General features: G+C 47.6%; 1 protein-coding gene across 2 annotated transcripts in view; it reads left to right on the top strand.

The window, feature by feature from the left end:
- Window positions 1-11665, top strand: part of TDRD9 (tudor domain containing 9) — a 405241-nt gene extending 393576 nt beyond the window's left edge. Inside the window, exon 34 of one of the 2 annotated variants that reach the window (XM_069734376.1) lies at window positions 11334-11665. In XM_069734376.1, the coding sequence (XP_069590477.1) occupies window positions 11334-11429 (96 nt within the window). In that variant the 3' untranslated portion in view covers window positions 11430-11665. The remainder of the gene's footprint in view (window positions 1-11333) is intronic. The other variant, XM_069734388.1, reaches the window with a different exon arrangement.
- The last annotated feature ends 1942 nt before the right edge of the window (window positions 11666-13607 follow it).

Genomic DNA, 13607 nt, shown 5'->3' with positions numbered 1-13607 from the left:
ATATTGTTCAGACTCCTGCCTTAGAACCTAAGATTCCCACGCCTGATTTATTCTTCGGTGACCGATCCAAATTTTTGAGTTTCAAAAATAGGGATTTTTGTGTACTCACCGTAAAATCCTTTTCTCCGAGCCATTCATTGGGGGACACAGACCGTGGGTGTATGCTGCTGCCAATAGGAGGCTGACACTAAGTGATACAAAAAAAAAAGTTAGCTCCTCCCCTGCAGTATACACCCTCCTGCTGGCTCTCAGCTAACCAGTTCGGTGCAAAAGCAGTAGGAGATCAATAACAATATATGAGCGTATAGCATGTCATATTCTAAAAAACAAGCATTAGCTAATAACAGGGTGGGAGCTGTGTCCCCCAATGAATGGCTCGGAGAAAAGGATTTTACGGTGAGTACACAAAAATCTCTATTTCTCCTTCGCCTCATTGGGGGACACAGACTGTGGGACGTCCCAAAGCAGTCCCTGGGTGGGGACAACAATAGATCAGGCCCTGTGTAACCGCTACTTACAAGTGCGCCACCGCGGCCTGCAGAGTCCGCCTACCCAGACTCACATCTGTGGAAGTGTGGGAATTATAGCGCTTCAAGAATGTATGCGGACTGGACGAATCCGCAAGCTTGCAGGCGTGCCTTGCTGACGCCTGGTGCCTAGAACCCTTGATAGACAGGGAGATAGGCTGACATCTAGCACGGAAGGACTCCTGGATGGTGAAAAGAATTCACCATGTTATCATGGTCGATGAAACGGCTAAACCCTTCCTGAAAATGTCAGGAAGCCTTCCTCTACCGTCAGGAAGCCCAAATAAAACGTCCAACCTTCAGAAGGACGCCGTCCTCAAGACGTACCTACTCAGAGAACTCACTTCGTCCAGAATATGGGGGATCTTATTCCATTTTGTGGACTGGAGCCAAGAGATGAGGGAAGAACTATGCCCTCATAACAGTGGTAATACAGTACCACCTTGGTAACAAGGGATGGAGATGGCCTGAGGACAACCTTGCCTCGAAGGTAATAAGGGAAAAAAGTCTGAAAGAGCAGAGAAGCTAGCTCCGAAGACTCGTCAGAGTGAGAATATTGCAGAGGAGAACGGAACGACTTTCCCTGATAGTAAAGTATGCCCGGATGAAAAAGGAGCCTACTGTAAGGCTCCCAAGAATAATAAGGTCCCAATGATCTAACGGTATGCGATAGGGAAGAACTACGTGTGAAAATTCCCTGTGAGAAAGTCCCTACTTGCAGTTGTGCTGCGATAAGGCGAGAAGATACTAGCTCCGCAAACAAAAAATGGACGTGGTCAGTGCGGATCTCTGAGGATCACTGGGGCCCCTTTCTGCTTCCGAAAGGCTTTCGGAAGCAGTGGAAGGGGAGTTATGGAAACTGGTACCACGGCAGAACCAGAGCATGGAGAGCGATGACTCTTGGATCTCGAGGTCGAACCACGAACTCGAGTACATTGGCCTTCAGTCTGGATGTCATCCCACCTACAACTGGAGAGCTCCAGTAAGGACAGATCTGATGGAAGACTTCGGGGTGAAGTTCCCACTGACTTGAGGCGGAACCCTGACGGCTGAATTTGTTTGCCGTTCAGAGTTCTACTTCTGGGATATATACTGCCGAGATCACCGAATAATAGACTTCGGCCCATCAGAGAAAGTGAGGTACCTCGGTCATGGCGCCTGCCGTTTGTACCTGCTAGATGACTGACGTAACGCACCGCCGTGGCATTATCCAATTGAATTCGGATAGGGAGACCCTCCAGAAGGCAGTGGACCTGCTGTAAGACTACCGTTCGGATCTCCAGAATAATGATTGGGAGAAGAGGACTGGCATTGGTAGTTACTAATAACCATTGAACCGGGAGAAAGGCCCTGGATGAAGAAGGAGCTCAGAGACTATTGTCTGAAAGTCTGTTTGACTTGCTGAAAACAAGCGGAGCGAAGGAAACCGCTTCCATTGTCGTCACCATTTTTCCTCAGAACTCTTTTAGCAAATCGAATGAAATGAGGGGGTGAGTAATCAAGTCCTCAGAACTCTCCTTGCGCGAGCTCCCTGTTGAAGGGCCATGACCTTGTCTCGAGGAAGAATTACCATCCTTCTAGAAGTGTGCAGGATCATCCTCAAAAAGGATATCTGCTGGGCTGGAAATGAGGAGAACTTGTCTAAGTGTAGCTGTCAGCCCAGGAGAGAAGGTATCGCAAGAGATATAGACGACACAGCGTAGTCCTGGAAGGGCGGCTAGACAGACCAAACAGGGCAGGACGAGCATGCCTCTAGAGTGCAAGAGAAACATGACATCCGCCATGACCCGAGCGAACACTCTGGGTGCGGAAGCAAGGCCGAAGGACAAGGTTGTGACTTGAAACTGCTGCTGACGAATGGAAAGGCGAAGGAATTTTTGCAGACGGCAAGCAACCCGAATGTCGATGGATGCCGGAAACTGCACCTTTTTCTGTTGAAGTAATGGCTGAGCGGAGGAACTCCATCCAAAGAAGGAGGACCATGTCAAAGGTTGTTAGAAGTTTGAGGTCCAGGGTCGATCTTACTTTTCGTTCCCCTGTTTGGAACCAAGATCCCTTAGATCTAGACTGTGCTGGACAATCCTTATACAATCCTTTGTCAGTCTCCCGCTCAAAGGATTTGATTGGCCAGTTGTTGCTGGTGTGAATCAAGGTAGTTAAGGTCTCCAGCCAGGAGACCATTGCTCTAGCAATCCATGCGGCCGCTAGAGAGGATAGAGCGCTGGACCCGAAGCCACAAGATGGAACGAACCAGATTTGCTATCAGACAGTCCGTGGTATTTTTAATTGATGACCCATCAGGTAGGGATACTGGTAGGTATACCACAGGAGATTCTACCCGGTTAATCTGCCCCATGGCAGAATGTGCGGCTGCATCCAGCAGGTCATAGTCTCTTGCCATCTCCTCTTTTCACGGTGCAGAGATAAAAATTAGGAACCCTCGATCCATCAACCTCTTAACAGGGAAGTGGAGAGGAATTGTCGGCCTTCTTGCATCCTCCACTAAATAGTGGTGATGCAGAGGGGGGAGCTCGTACGCCAAAAAAGGGTGCCTCTATATGTCCACAGAGTTCAGGTCTCCAGGTGGACAGGACAGGTTGTTTGACGTTAGGCCTGGATGCAGAAGAGGAAACATGGAGACGACACTCCGTGTGCTCGTCTGTTGATGGTGTGGGGAGATCGGTGCCCTTTAAAGGACCTGTCGCCCTTAAAAAAACAGGCCAGGCATGGCATCCCACGTAGAGGCTTCTGTCCAGTGAATCGCTTATCCGAATTGAATGGCAAATGCTCTCGAGGGAGTTTAATCCCTGAAGCTCTGGCAAGCTCAGGCAATATCCAATCCATATTCAGAGCCTTGTTGTCATCAAATCATTGGTGAGGGTGCAGGAAACGAAAAACTTCCGTTTTCTAGATGCCTGTATGTTTCTAGACGCCTGCACGTTTCTAGAATACTTGCGGCCCCTGCTAGCCGATGGCTCCCATGTAGGATAGGGACCATGCATATTGGTCCTGCGAGCACTCCAAACACAGAGGGTACACAGAGGGATTCAATCTCTTGGTCAGAGAACCATGGATTGGTCAGTGAAGAAGTCCACTGAGGGGAACTGGAGGATAAAGCTGGGGTCGGCGTCGGAGGGCTCCTCGGACTGATCAAGCGCCTTTAAGACCAGGGAATACTGGTCATGCACCTTTAAGACCTGGAAATACTGGTCATACGCCTTTAAGACCGGGGAATACTGGTCATGCGCCTTTAAGACCAGAGAATACTGGTCATGCGCCTTTGAGACCAGAGAATACTGGTCATGCACCTTTAAGACCAGAGAATACTGGTCATGCACCTTTAAGACCAGAGAATACTGGTCATGCGCCTTTAAGACCAGAGAATACTGGTCATGCGCCTTTGAGACCAGAGAATACTGGTCATGCACCTTTAAGACCAGAGAATACTGGTCATGCACCTTTAAGACCAGGGAATACTGGTCATGCACCTTTAAGACTGGGAATACTGGCCATATGCCTTTAAGACCAGGGAATACTCGTCGTGCACCTTTAAGACCAGGGAATACTGGTCATGCACCTTTAAGACCAGAGAATACTGGTCATGCGCCTTTAAGACCAGGGAATACTGGTCGTGCACCTTTAAGACCAGAGAATACTGGTCATGCACCTTTAAGACCAGAGAATACTGGTCATGCGCCTTTAAGACCAGGGAATACTGGTCATGCACCTTTAAGACCAGAGAATACTGGTCATGCACCTTTAAGACCAGAGAATACTGGTCATGCGCCTTTAAGACCAGGGAATACTGGTCATGCGCCTTTAAGACCAGGGAATACTGGTCGTGCACCTTTAAGACCAGAGAATACTGGTCGTGCACCTTTAAGACCAAAGAATACTGGTCATGCGCCTTTAAGACCAGGGAATACTGGTCGTGCACCTTTAAGACCAAAGAATACTGGTCATGCACCTTTAAGACCAGAGAATACTGGTCATGCGCCTTTAAGACCAGGGAATACTGGTCATGCGCCTTTAAGACCAGAGAATACTGGTCATGCACCTTTAAGACCAGAGAATACTGGTCATGCGCCTTTAAGACTGGGAATACTGGCCATATGCCTTTAAGACCAGGGAATACTCGTTGTGCACCTTTAAGACCAGGGAATACTGGTCATGCGCCTTTAAGACCAGGGAATACTGGTCATGCGCCTTTAAGACCAGGGAATACTGGTCATGCGCCTTTAAGACCAGGGAATACTGGTCATGCGCCTTTAAGACCAGGGAATACTGGTCATGCACCTTTAAGACCAGAGAATACTGGTCATGCGCCTTTAAGACCAGGGAATACTGGTCATGCACCTTTAAGACCAGAGAATACTGGTCATGCGCCTTTAAGACTGGGAATACTGGCCATATGCCTTTAAGACCAGGGAATTCCTTACCCGGGTACTGATGTAGAGTCGATGTGCCCCTTTAATGCAAAAATACTGTCACCCCAGTGTGAGCTGGCCGGGTGGACCAAGATGGCCACCGGGAGCTGCAGAGTAGATAAAATCTCGCAGAGAGCGAGAAGCGCCAATTTGGGGGGCGGAGCCACAGACACGATGTTGAATAGGCCTAAGCCGGGGCCTAAATTTCTGTAGCCGGCGGACGTCACCAGTGGGTCGTTCCAGGCAAGACTTCCAGGATGCGGCCTACAAATCGGCTGAAGCCGGGGACTAAATTTTTGCAGCCATCCAGAGCGTTACCTCAGAGAGGTGGGCCACAGGGAAGTGGCTGAGGCTGCCTGTCAGCATGTGGATATCCCTCTGAAGATGGATCCACTCACCATTGATGCGCGTCCCGGCATGGAGCCGCCGCGGTTGTGGGTTTCAGCGCTGTTCTGTGCAGCGTGGACGGTGCAGGGATAAGCCTCAATCCATCATCCGTTTGTTAGGGAGGTGGAGAGGAGCCGTCCGCCTCCTTGTGCCATCCGCCTTCACAGTGGTGGACAGTGGGGGCCGCTCGGACGCCTTAGAGAGGGGCCTCAGTACAGCCACGGAGTTCAGTCCGGGTGGACAGGGCCAGTTGTCCGGCATTGGGCCTGGCTCCAGGAGAGGATACATGGAGGCGACACTCCATGTGGTCGCCTGCTGCTGGTGTGGGGAGATGGGGACCGTGAAGGAACCGTCGCCCCTGAAGTGAGCTCAGGCATGGCTTCCCACGTCGCAGGAGAGGGTACGGGGAGGTATACTCGCAGTGCTCGCCTGTTGATGGTTCGGGGGAGATCGGAACCTTGAAAGGAGCCATCGCCCCCTTCACTCCGTTAATTAAAAAATAAAAATTTACAGAAAAGTAAGCAATAAAATAAAAACGTTGGGGTCTGAAACAGTCCCATGTGCCTCCTACAGACACTAAGCAAGAACTGGTTAGCTGAGAGCCAGCAGGAGGGTGTATACTGCAGGGGAGGAGCTAACTTTTTTTTTTTTGTATCACTTAGTGTCAGCCTCCTATTGGCAGCAGCATACACCCACGGTCTGTGTCCCCCAATGAGGCGAAGGAGAGATAACTGTAAACTGTTTTTTGCATTAAGACCCCGGTCTTCTGGTGATCCTATTCAGCAGGTTAAAATCATCATATCTCTGCTGCGTGGTGACCCACAGGATTGGGCATTTTCCCTGGAAACTGGTAATCCTGCTTTGCTTAATGTTGATTCGTTCTTTCAGGCATTGGGGTTGTTGTATGATGAGCCTAATTCTGTGGATCAGGCTGAGAAAATCTTGTTGGCCCTGTGTCAGGGTCAAGAAGCGGCAGAATCGTATTGCCAGAAATTTAGAAAATGGTCTGTACTGACTAAATGGAATGAGGATGCCTTGGCGGCAATTTTCAGAAAGGGTCTTTCTGAATCCGTTAAAGATGTTATGGTGGGGTTCCCCACACCTTCCGGTCTGAGTGATTCTATGTCTCTGGCCATTCAGATTGATCAGCACTTGCGCGTGCGCAGAGTTGTGCACTCTATGGCGTTGTCCTCTGAGCGGAGCCTTGAGCCTATGCAGTGTGATAGGACTTTGTCTAGAGCTGAACGTCAAACATTCAGGCGTCAGAATAGGTTGTGTTTTTACTGCGGCGATTCTGCTCATGTTATTTCTGATTGCCCTAAGCGTATAAAGAGAATCGCTAGTTCTGTTTCCATCAGTACTATACAACCTAAATTTCTGTTATCTGTGACCTTGATCTGCTAATTGTCATCATTTTCTGTCATGGCATTTGTGGATTCCGGCGCCGCTCTGAACTTAATGGACTTAGAATTTGCCAGACGTTGTGGTTTTCCCTTGCAGCCTTTGCAGAACCCTATTCCTTTGAGGGGCATTGATGCTACACCGTTAGCTAAAAATAAGCCCCAGTTTTGGACACAGCTGACCATGCGCATGGCGCCAGCCCATCAGGAAGATTGTCGTTTTCTGGTGTTGCATAATTTGCATGATGATATTGTGCTGGGTTTTCCATGGTTGCAGCTACATAATCCGGTGTTAGATTGGAAATCCATATCTGTGACTAGTTGGGGTTGTCAGGGGGTTCATGATCAGGTTCCTTTGATGTCAATTTCCTCTTCCCCCTCTTCTGAAATTCCTGAGTTTTTGTCAGATTTCCAGGATGTATTCGATAAGCCCAAATCCAGTTCCCTTCCACCGCATAGGGACTGTGATTGTGCTATTGACTTGATTCCAGGTTGTAAATTCCCTAAGGGCCGACTTTTCAACCTGTCTGTGCCTGAACATACCGCCATGCGGAGCTATATTAAGGAGTCTTTGGAGAAGGGGCATATTCGGCAATCTTCTTCACCGTTGGGAGCGGGGTTCTTTTTTGTTGCCAAGAAGGATGGCTCCTTGAGACCCTGTATTGATTATCGCCTCTTGAAAAAGATCACGGTCAAATTTCAATATCCTTTGCCTTTGCTTACTGATTTGTTTGCTAGGATTAAGGGGGCTAGCTGGTTTACTAAGATTGACCTTCGAGGGGCATATAATCTTATTCGTATTAAGCAGGGTGACGAATGGAAAACTGCATTTAATACGCCCGAAGGCCATTTTGAATACCTTGTGATGCCATTCGGACTCTCTGTGTTCCATCTGTGTTCCAATCCTTCATGCATGATATCTTTCGGAGTTATCTTGATAAATTCATGGTTGTATATTTGGATGATATTTTGATTTTTTCCAATGATTGGGAGTCTCATGTGAAACAGGTCAGGATGGTATTTCAGATCCTCCGTAATAATGCTTTATTTGTGAAGGGGTCAAAGTGCCTCTTTGGAGTGCAGAAGGTTTCTTTTTTGGGTTTCATTTCTTCTCCCTCATCTATAGAAATGGATCCGGTTAAGGTTCAGGCTATTCATGATTGGATTCAGCCCACATCTGTGAAGAGCCTTCAGAAATTCTTGGGCTTTGCTAATTTTTATCGTCGTTTCATTGCCAACTTCTCCAGTGTGGTTAAACCTCTGACCGATTTGACCAAGAAAGGCGCTGATGTGACGAATTGGTCCTCCGCGGCTGTCTCTGCCTTTCAGGAGCTTAAACGCCGATTTACTTCTGCCCCTGTGTTGCATCAGCCAGATATTTCTCTTCCATTTCAGGTTGAGGTTGACGCGTCTGAGATTGGGGCAGGGGCCGTTTTGTCTCAGAGGAATTCTCATGGTTCCTTGATGAAACCATGTGCCTTCTTTTCTCGGAAGTTTTCGCCTGCGGAACGCAATTATGATGTCGGCATTCGGGAGTTGTTGGCTATGAAGTGGGCATTTGAGGAGTGGCGACATTGGCTTGAGGGGGCCAAGCACCGTATTGTGGTCCTGACCGATCATAAGAATCTGATTTACCTCGAGTCTGCCAAACGGCTGAATCCTAGACAGGCTCGATGGTCCCTGTTTTTCTCCCATTTTGATTTTGTGGTCTCGTACATTCCTGGTACTAAGAATGTTAAGGCGGATGCCCTCTCTAGGAGTTTTTTTCCTGATTCCCCTGGGGATCTTGAGCCGGTCGGCATTTTGAAGGAAGGGGTGATTCTTTCTGCCATCTCCCCTGATTTACGACAGGTTCTTCAGGAATTTCAGGCTAATAAACCTGACCGCTGTCCTGTGGGTAAACTGTTTGTTCCTGATAGATGGACTAGTAAAGTGATTTCTGAGGTTCATTGTTCTGTGTTGGCTGGCCATCCTGGGATTTTTGGTACCAGAGATTTGGTTGGTAGGTCCTTTTGGTGGCCTTCTTTGTCACGGGATGTGCGTTCTTTTGTGCAGTCCTGTGGGATTTGTGCGCGGGCTAAGCCTTGCTGTTCCCGCGCTAGTGGGTTGCTTTTGCCATTACCGGTCCCCGAGAGGCCCTGGACACATATTTCTATGGATTTTATTTCCGATCTTCCGGTTTCCCAAAGAATGTCGGTTTTCTGGGTTGTCTGTGACCGATTTTCTAAGATGGTTCATTTGGTGCCTTTGCCTAAATTGCCTTCTTCTGATTTGGTTCCGTTGTTTTTTCAGCATGTGGTACGTTTGCATGGTATTCCGGAGAATATTGTGTCCGACAGAGGTTCCCAGTTTGTTTCTAGGTTTTGGTGGGCCTTTTGTGCCAAGCTGGGCATTGATTTGTCTTTTTCTTCTGCATTTCATCCTTAGACAAATGGCCAGACTGAGCGAACTAATCAGACCTTGGAGACCTATTTGAGATGCTTTGTGTCTGCTGATCAGGATGATTGGATGGCTTTTTTGCCATTGGCCGAGTTTGCCCGTAATAATCGGGCTAGTTCGGCAACTTTGGTTTCGCCTTTTTTTTGTAATTTTGGTTTTCATCCTCGTTTTTCTTCTGGGCAGGTTGAGCCTCCTGACCTTCCTGGTGTGGATTCTGTGGTCGACAGGTTGCAGCAGATTTGGGCTCATGTGGTGGACAATTTGGTGTTGTCTCAGGAGGAGGCTCAACGTTTTGCTAACGGTCGTCGGTGTGTTGGTTCCCGGCTTCGGGTTGGGGATTTGGTCTGGTTGTCTTCCCGTCATGTTCCGATGAAGGTTTCTTCCCCTAAGTTTAAGCCTCGATTTATTGGTCCTTATAGGATTTCTGAGATTATTAATCCGGTGTCCTTTCGCCTGGCGCTTCCGGCCTCTTTTGCTATTCATAATGTCTTCCATAGATCTTTGTTGCGGAAATATGTGGAGCCCGTTGTTCCCTCTGTTGATCCTCCGGCCCCTGTGTTGGTCGATGGGGAGTTGGAATATGTGGTTGAGAAGATTTTGGATTCTCGTTTTTCGAGGCGGAAGCTTCAGTACCTTGTCAAATGGAAGGGTTATGGCCAGGAGGATAATTCTTGGGTTTCTGCCTCTGATGTCCATGCCGCTGATTTGGTTCGTACCTTTCATCGGGCTCATCCTGATCGGCCTGGGGGCTCTGGTGAGGGTTCGGTGACCCCTCCTCAAGGGGGGGTACTGTTGTGAATTCAGCTTTTGGGCTCCCTCTGTTGGGTGTAGAGGGTAATGCAGTTGTGACTGGACTGCAGGATTGGACAGGTGTATCTACTAATTGCAAAACTGACTGGGGTATATAGCCTTGCTGGACTCTTTAGTCCCTGCCAGTTGTCCATTGTTTTTGAAGGATTCACTTCCCTGCTGGTCTCTCCAGTTTGCTGTGCTTTTCTACAAAGATAAGTCCTGGCTTTGTTTTTGCTGTCCACCTGCAGTGGACCTTACAGTTTTGTGCATATTCAGGTTTTTGTCTTGTTCAGCTTTGTCTGTGAAAGATTTTTTGCAGCTAAGCTGTGTCTCTGGAGATGCAGCTATACCCCCCATGTCTTTAGTCAGATGTGGTGATTCGTATTTTCTGTGGTGGATATTTTCTAGTGTTTTTATACTGACCGCATAGTACTCAGTTCTATTCTTTCTTTTTAGCTAGTATGGCCTCCTATGCTAAAATCTGATTTCATTTCTGCGTATGTTATTTCCCTCTCCTCTCCCCGTCAATATTTGTGGGGGGCTATCTATCCCTTGGGGATTTTCTCTGAGGCAAGATAGGTTTCCTGTTTCTGTCTTTAGGGGACGTTAGATCTTAGGCTGTGCCGAGGGGTCTAGGGAGTGTCAGGTACCCCCCACGGCTACTTCTAGTTGTGCTGCTAGGTTCAGGGTTTGCGGTCAGTACAGGGACCACCTTCTCCAGAGTCCGTCTCATGCTGCTCCTAGGCCACCAGATCATAACACTCCTCCTTCTGTACAATGACTGATAACACCTCTATATACAGTAGGTAACACAGGATCCACCATACACAATAGGTGATGTCACAGCTCAACTCCTCCTCCTATACAATCACTGATAACACCTCTATATACAGTAGATAACACAGGATCCACCATTCACAATAGGTGATGTCACAGCTCACCTCCTCCTCCTGTATAATGACTGATAACACATCTATATACAGTAGATAACACAGGATCCACCATACACAATAGGTGATGTCACAGCTCATCTCCTCCTCCTATACAATCACTGATAACACGTCTATATACAGTAGATTCATTGTAATTTACATAAATGTAAATCTTGTCTCTTTCACTTGAGTCCAGTGGGTGGTCCTATTTGTTGACTGAAAGGCTTTCTTTGTATGTAGACTTACAGGCACCGCCCACTGGACTCCTAAGCACTGAAACAGCAAAGATTTACCGTACATTAATATAAGACAAGTGATACGGAAATGCCATGTGACCGGTTGTCTTCAAGTTCTTACAGAAGTGTCAAGATCATAATAGAAGTATTCAGCCACAACATTATATTAATAAATGTTTGTCTTTATTTTCAGGTGGATCATAGATTCTTCATCAACCAGACGATGACAGAGGAAGACGCCAGTTCCTGCATCTACCAGCTACATAAGATTGTAATGCTGAATCCCTAGTGTGGCTGCCCAAAGTGGGAGGACCTGCAGTGATTAGACATGTGACTGTGGATGTCGGTTGTAGGCTGCCGGGAGCAGTGAGGATTGTGTTTATGCTGTTCCTGTTTGTTTTATGTTGTGGGTTCTTTAATGTCAGAGATCTGCTTTGTTTGTTTTTTTTGTATTTTTTGTTTTCCTGTTATCATTGAGAATGTTCTTGTAAAAATGACAATAAAGGGTCATAATATAATTACTGCAAACCGCGAAGAAGACCAAATCGCACACCAGAAACATCATGCCAGAATGTAATGCCGGTTTTATAAGTAGCAAAACCAAGTCCTACAAAATAGAAGTTCATTTGCTGGCATGTGAACAACAGAAGTCACATAAAATTAAAAAAAAAGATCAGGAAGAGGAGATGGGGGACATAATTGATAATTGCAGACAGGTCATAGTAATCAGAGGCACAATAAGAAATGTTATGGACTCACTGTCTTGATTTCCCGGGGTGAGTGGGTGCTCACGTGCCAACTAGGCACTCCAGGACCCTCTCAATAGGAGCTCAGGAGACTGTTCGGCATGTGAGCTCCCACTCGTATTGGGAAATCCTGCCATTGTGTTCATTGCACACTGTCATGATTTAGTAATCTGCAGACTTTGCTTCTTCTTTCCCCTTACTCTGCTGCGTGGGCATATGCTTTACATTGTTTCTTTCTCACATCTTCTAAATGTGCTGTTCTGATGATTTCCAATATTGAAGGATCTGTCCATAAATAGTCAGTGACCGTTTTCTTCATCAAGAAAAGACATGTCTACCTCCTGTTCAGTTTTAAAGTGCAGATAGTCATCTTTATAATTATCGCTTGCTGTTTTTTCACTCTCTTTTCAAGTTTGGAGATGTCAAGCAAAAGCTGCAACCGATCAGTGGCCAATAGCGGTCACTTGTATCTGAACCAGGAGAGCGAGCAAAGAGACAGTCTACCGGCTATAACTGACTGGTCTCTATTATTCTTTTCTCGGGGGCATGAAAGGGGTTCATTTTTTATTTTTGAGAAACCAGTTAGAAATAGACGAATTGAATTATTGAAGAAAAAAAACAATTCTGTGTTTTAATCATAATAGTTGTTTGGGTGGTGTGTGATCTGATAAGACGTGAGCAGTAGGGTTGAGCGAAACGGGTCGAAAATTTTCAAAAGTCGCCGACTTTTGGCAAGGTCGGGTTTCATGAAACCCGACCCGACCCCTGTGTGGGGTCGGCCATGAAGTCGGCGATCTTTTGAATCTAGAATCGGAATTCCGATACCGATTCCCGATATGTTTAAGATATCGGGAATTGGTATCGGAAATCAGATTTAAGTGTAAAATAAAGAATTAAAATAAAAAATATCGCAATACTTACCCTCTGACGCGCCCTGGTACTAATCGGGAACCTTCCTTCCTTAGAATCAGCCTTCCAGGACCTTGCGGTGACGTCGCGGTTTGTGATTGGCCGCGCGGCCGCCCATGTGACCGCTCGCGCGACCAATCACAAGCCGCGACGTCACCGCTGACGTCACCGAAGGTCCTGGAAGGGCTGATTCTTAGGAAGGAAGGCTGCCGGAAAGAAGCAGGGCGCGTCCGAGGGTGAGTATATTCCTATTAGGTATATACTCACCCTCGGACGCGCCCTGCTTCTTTCCGACAGCCTTCCTTCCTAAGAATCAGCCCTTCCAGGACCTTCGGTGACGTCAGCGGTGACGTCGCGGCTTGTGATTGGTCGCGCGAGCGGTCACATGGGCGGCCGCGCGGCCAATCACAAGCCGCGACGTCACCGCAAAGGTCCTGGAAGGCTGATTCTAAGGAAGGAAGGTTCCCGGTTAGTGTGAGTATATTCCTATTAGGTATATACTCACCCTCGGACGCACCCTGCTTCTTTCCGACAGCCTTCCTTCCTAAGAATCAGCCCTTCCAGGACCTTCGGTGACGTCAGCGGTGACGTCGCGGCTTGTGATTGGTCGCGCGAGCGGTCACATGGGCGGCCACGCGGCCAATCACAAGCCGCGACGTCACCGCAAGGTCCTGGAAGGCTGATTCTAAGGAAGGAAGGTTCCCGGTTAGTACCAGGGCGCGTCAGAGGGTAAGTATTGCGATATTTTTTATTTTAATTCTTTATTTTACACTAAAATATGGATCGCAGGGCCTGAAGGAGAGTTTCCGCTC

The sequence above is a fragment of the Ranitomeya imitator genome, chromosome 1 (assembly GCF_032444005.1).
Source record: "Ranitomeya imitator isolate aRanImi1 chromosome 1, aRanImi1.pri, whole genome shotgun sequence".
Taxonomy (NCBI): domain Eukaryota; kingdom Metazoa; phylum Chordata; class Amphibia; order Anura; family Dendrobatidae; genus Ranitomeya; species Ranitomeya imitator.
This window is presented reverse-complemented; position numbering and strand designations above follow the sequence as displayed.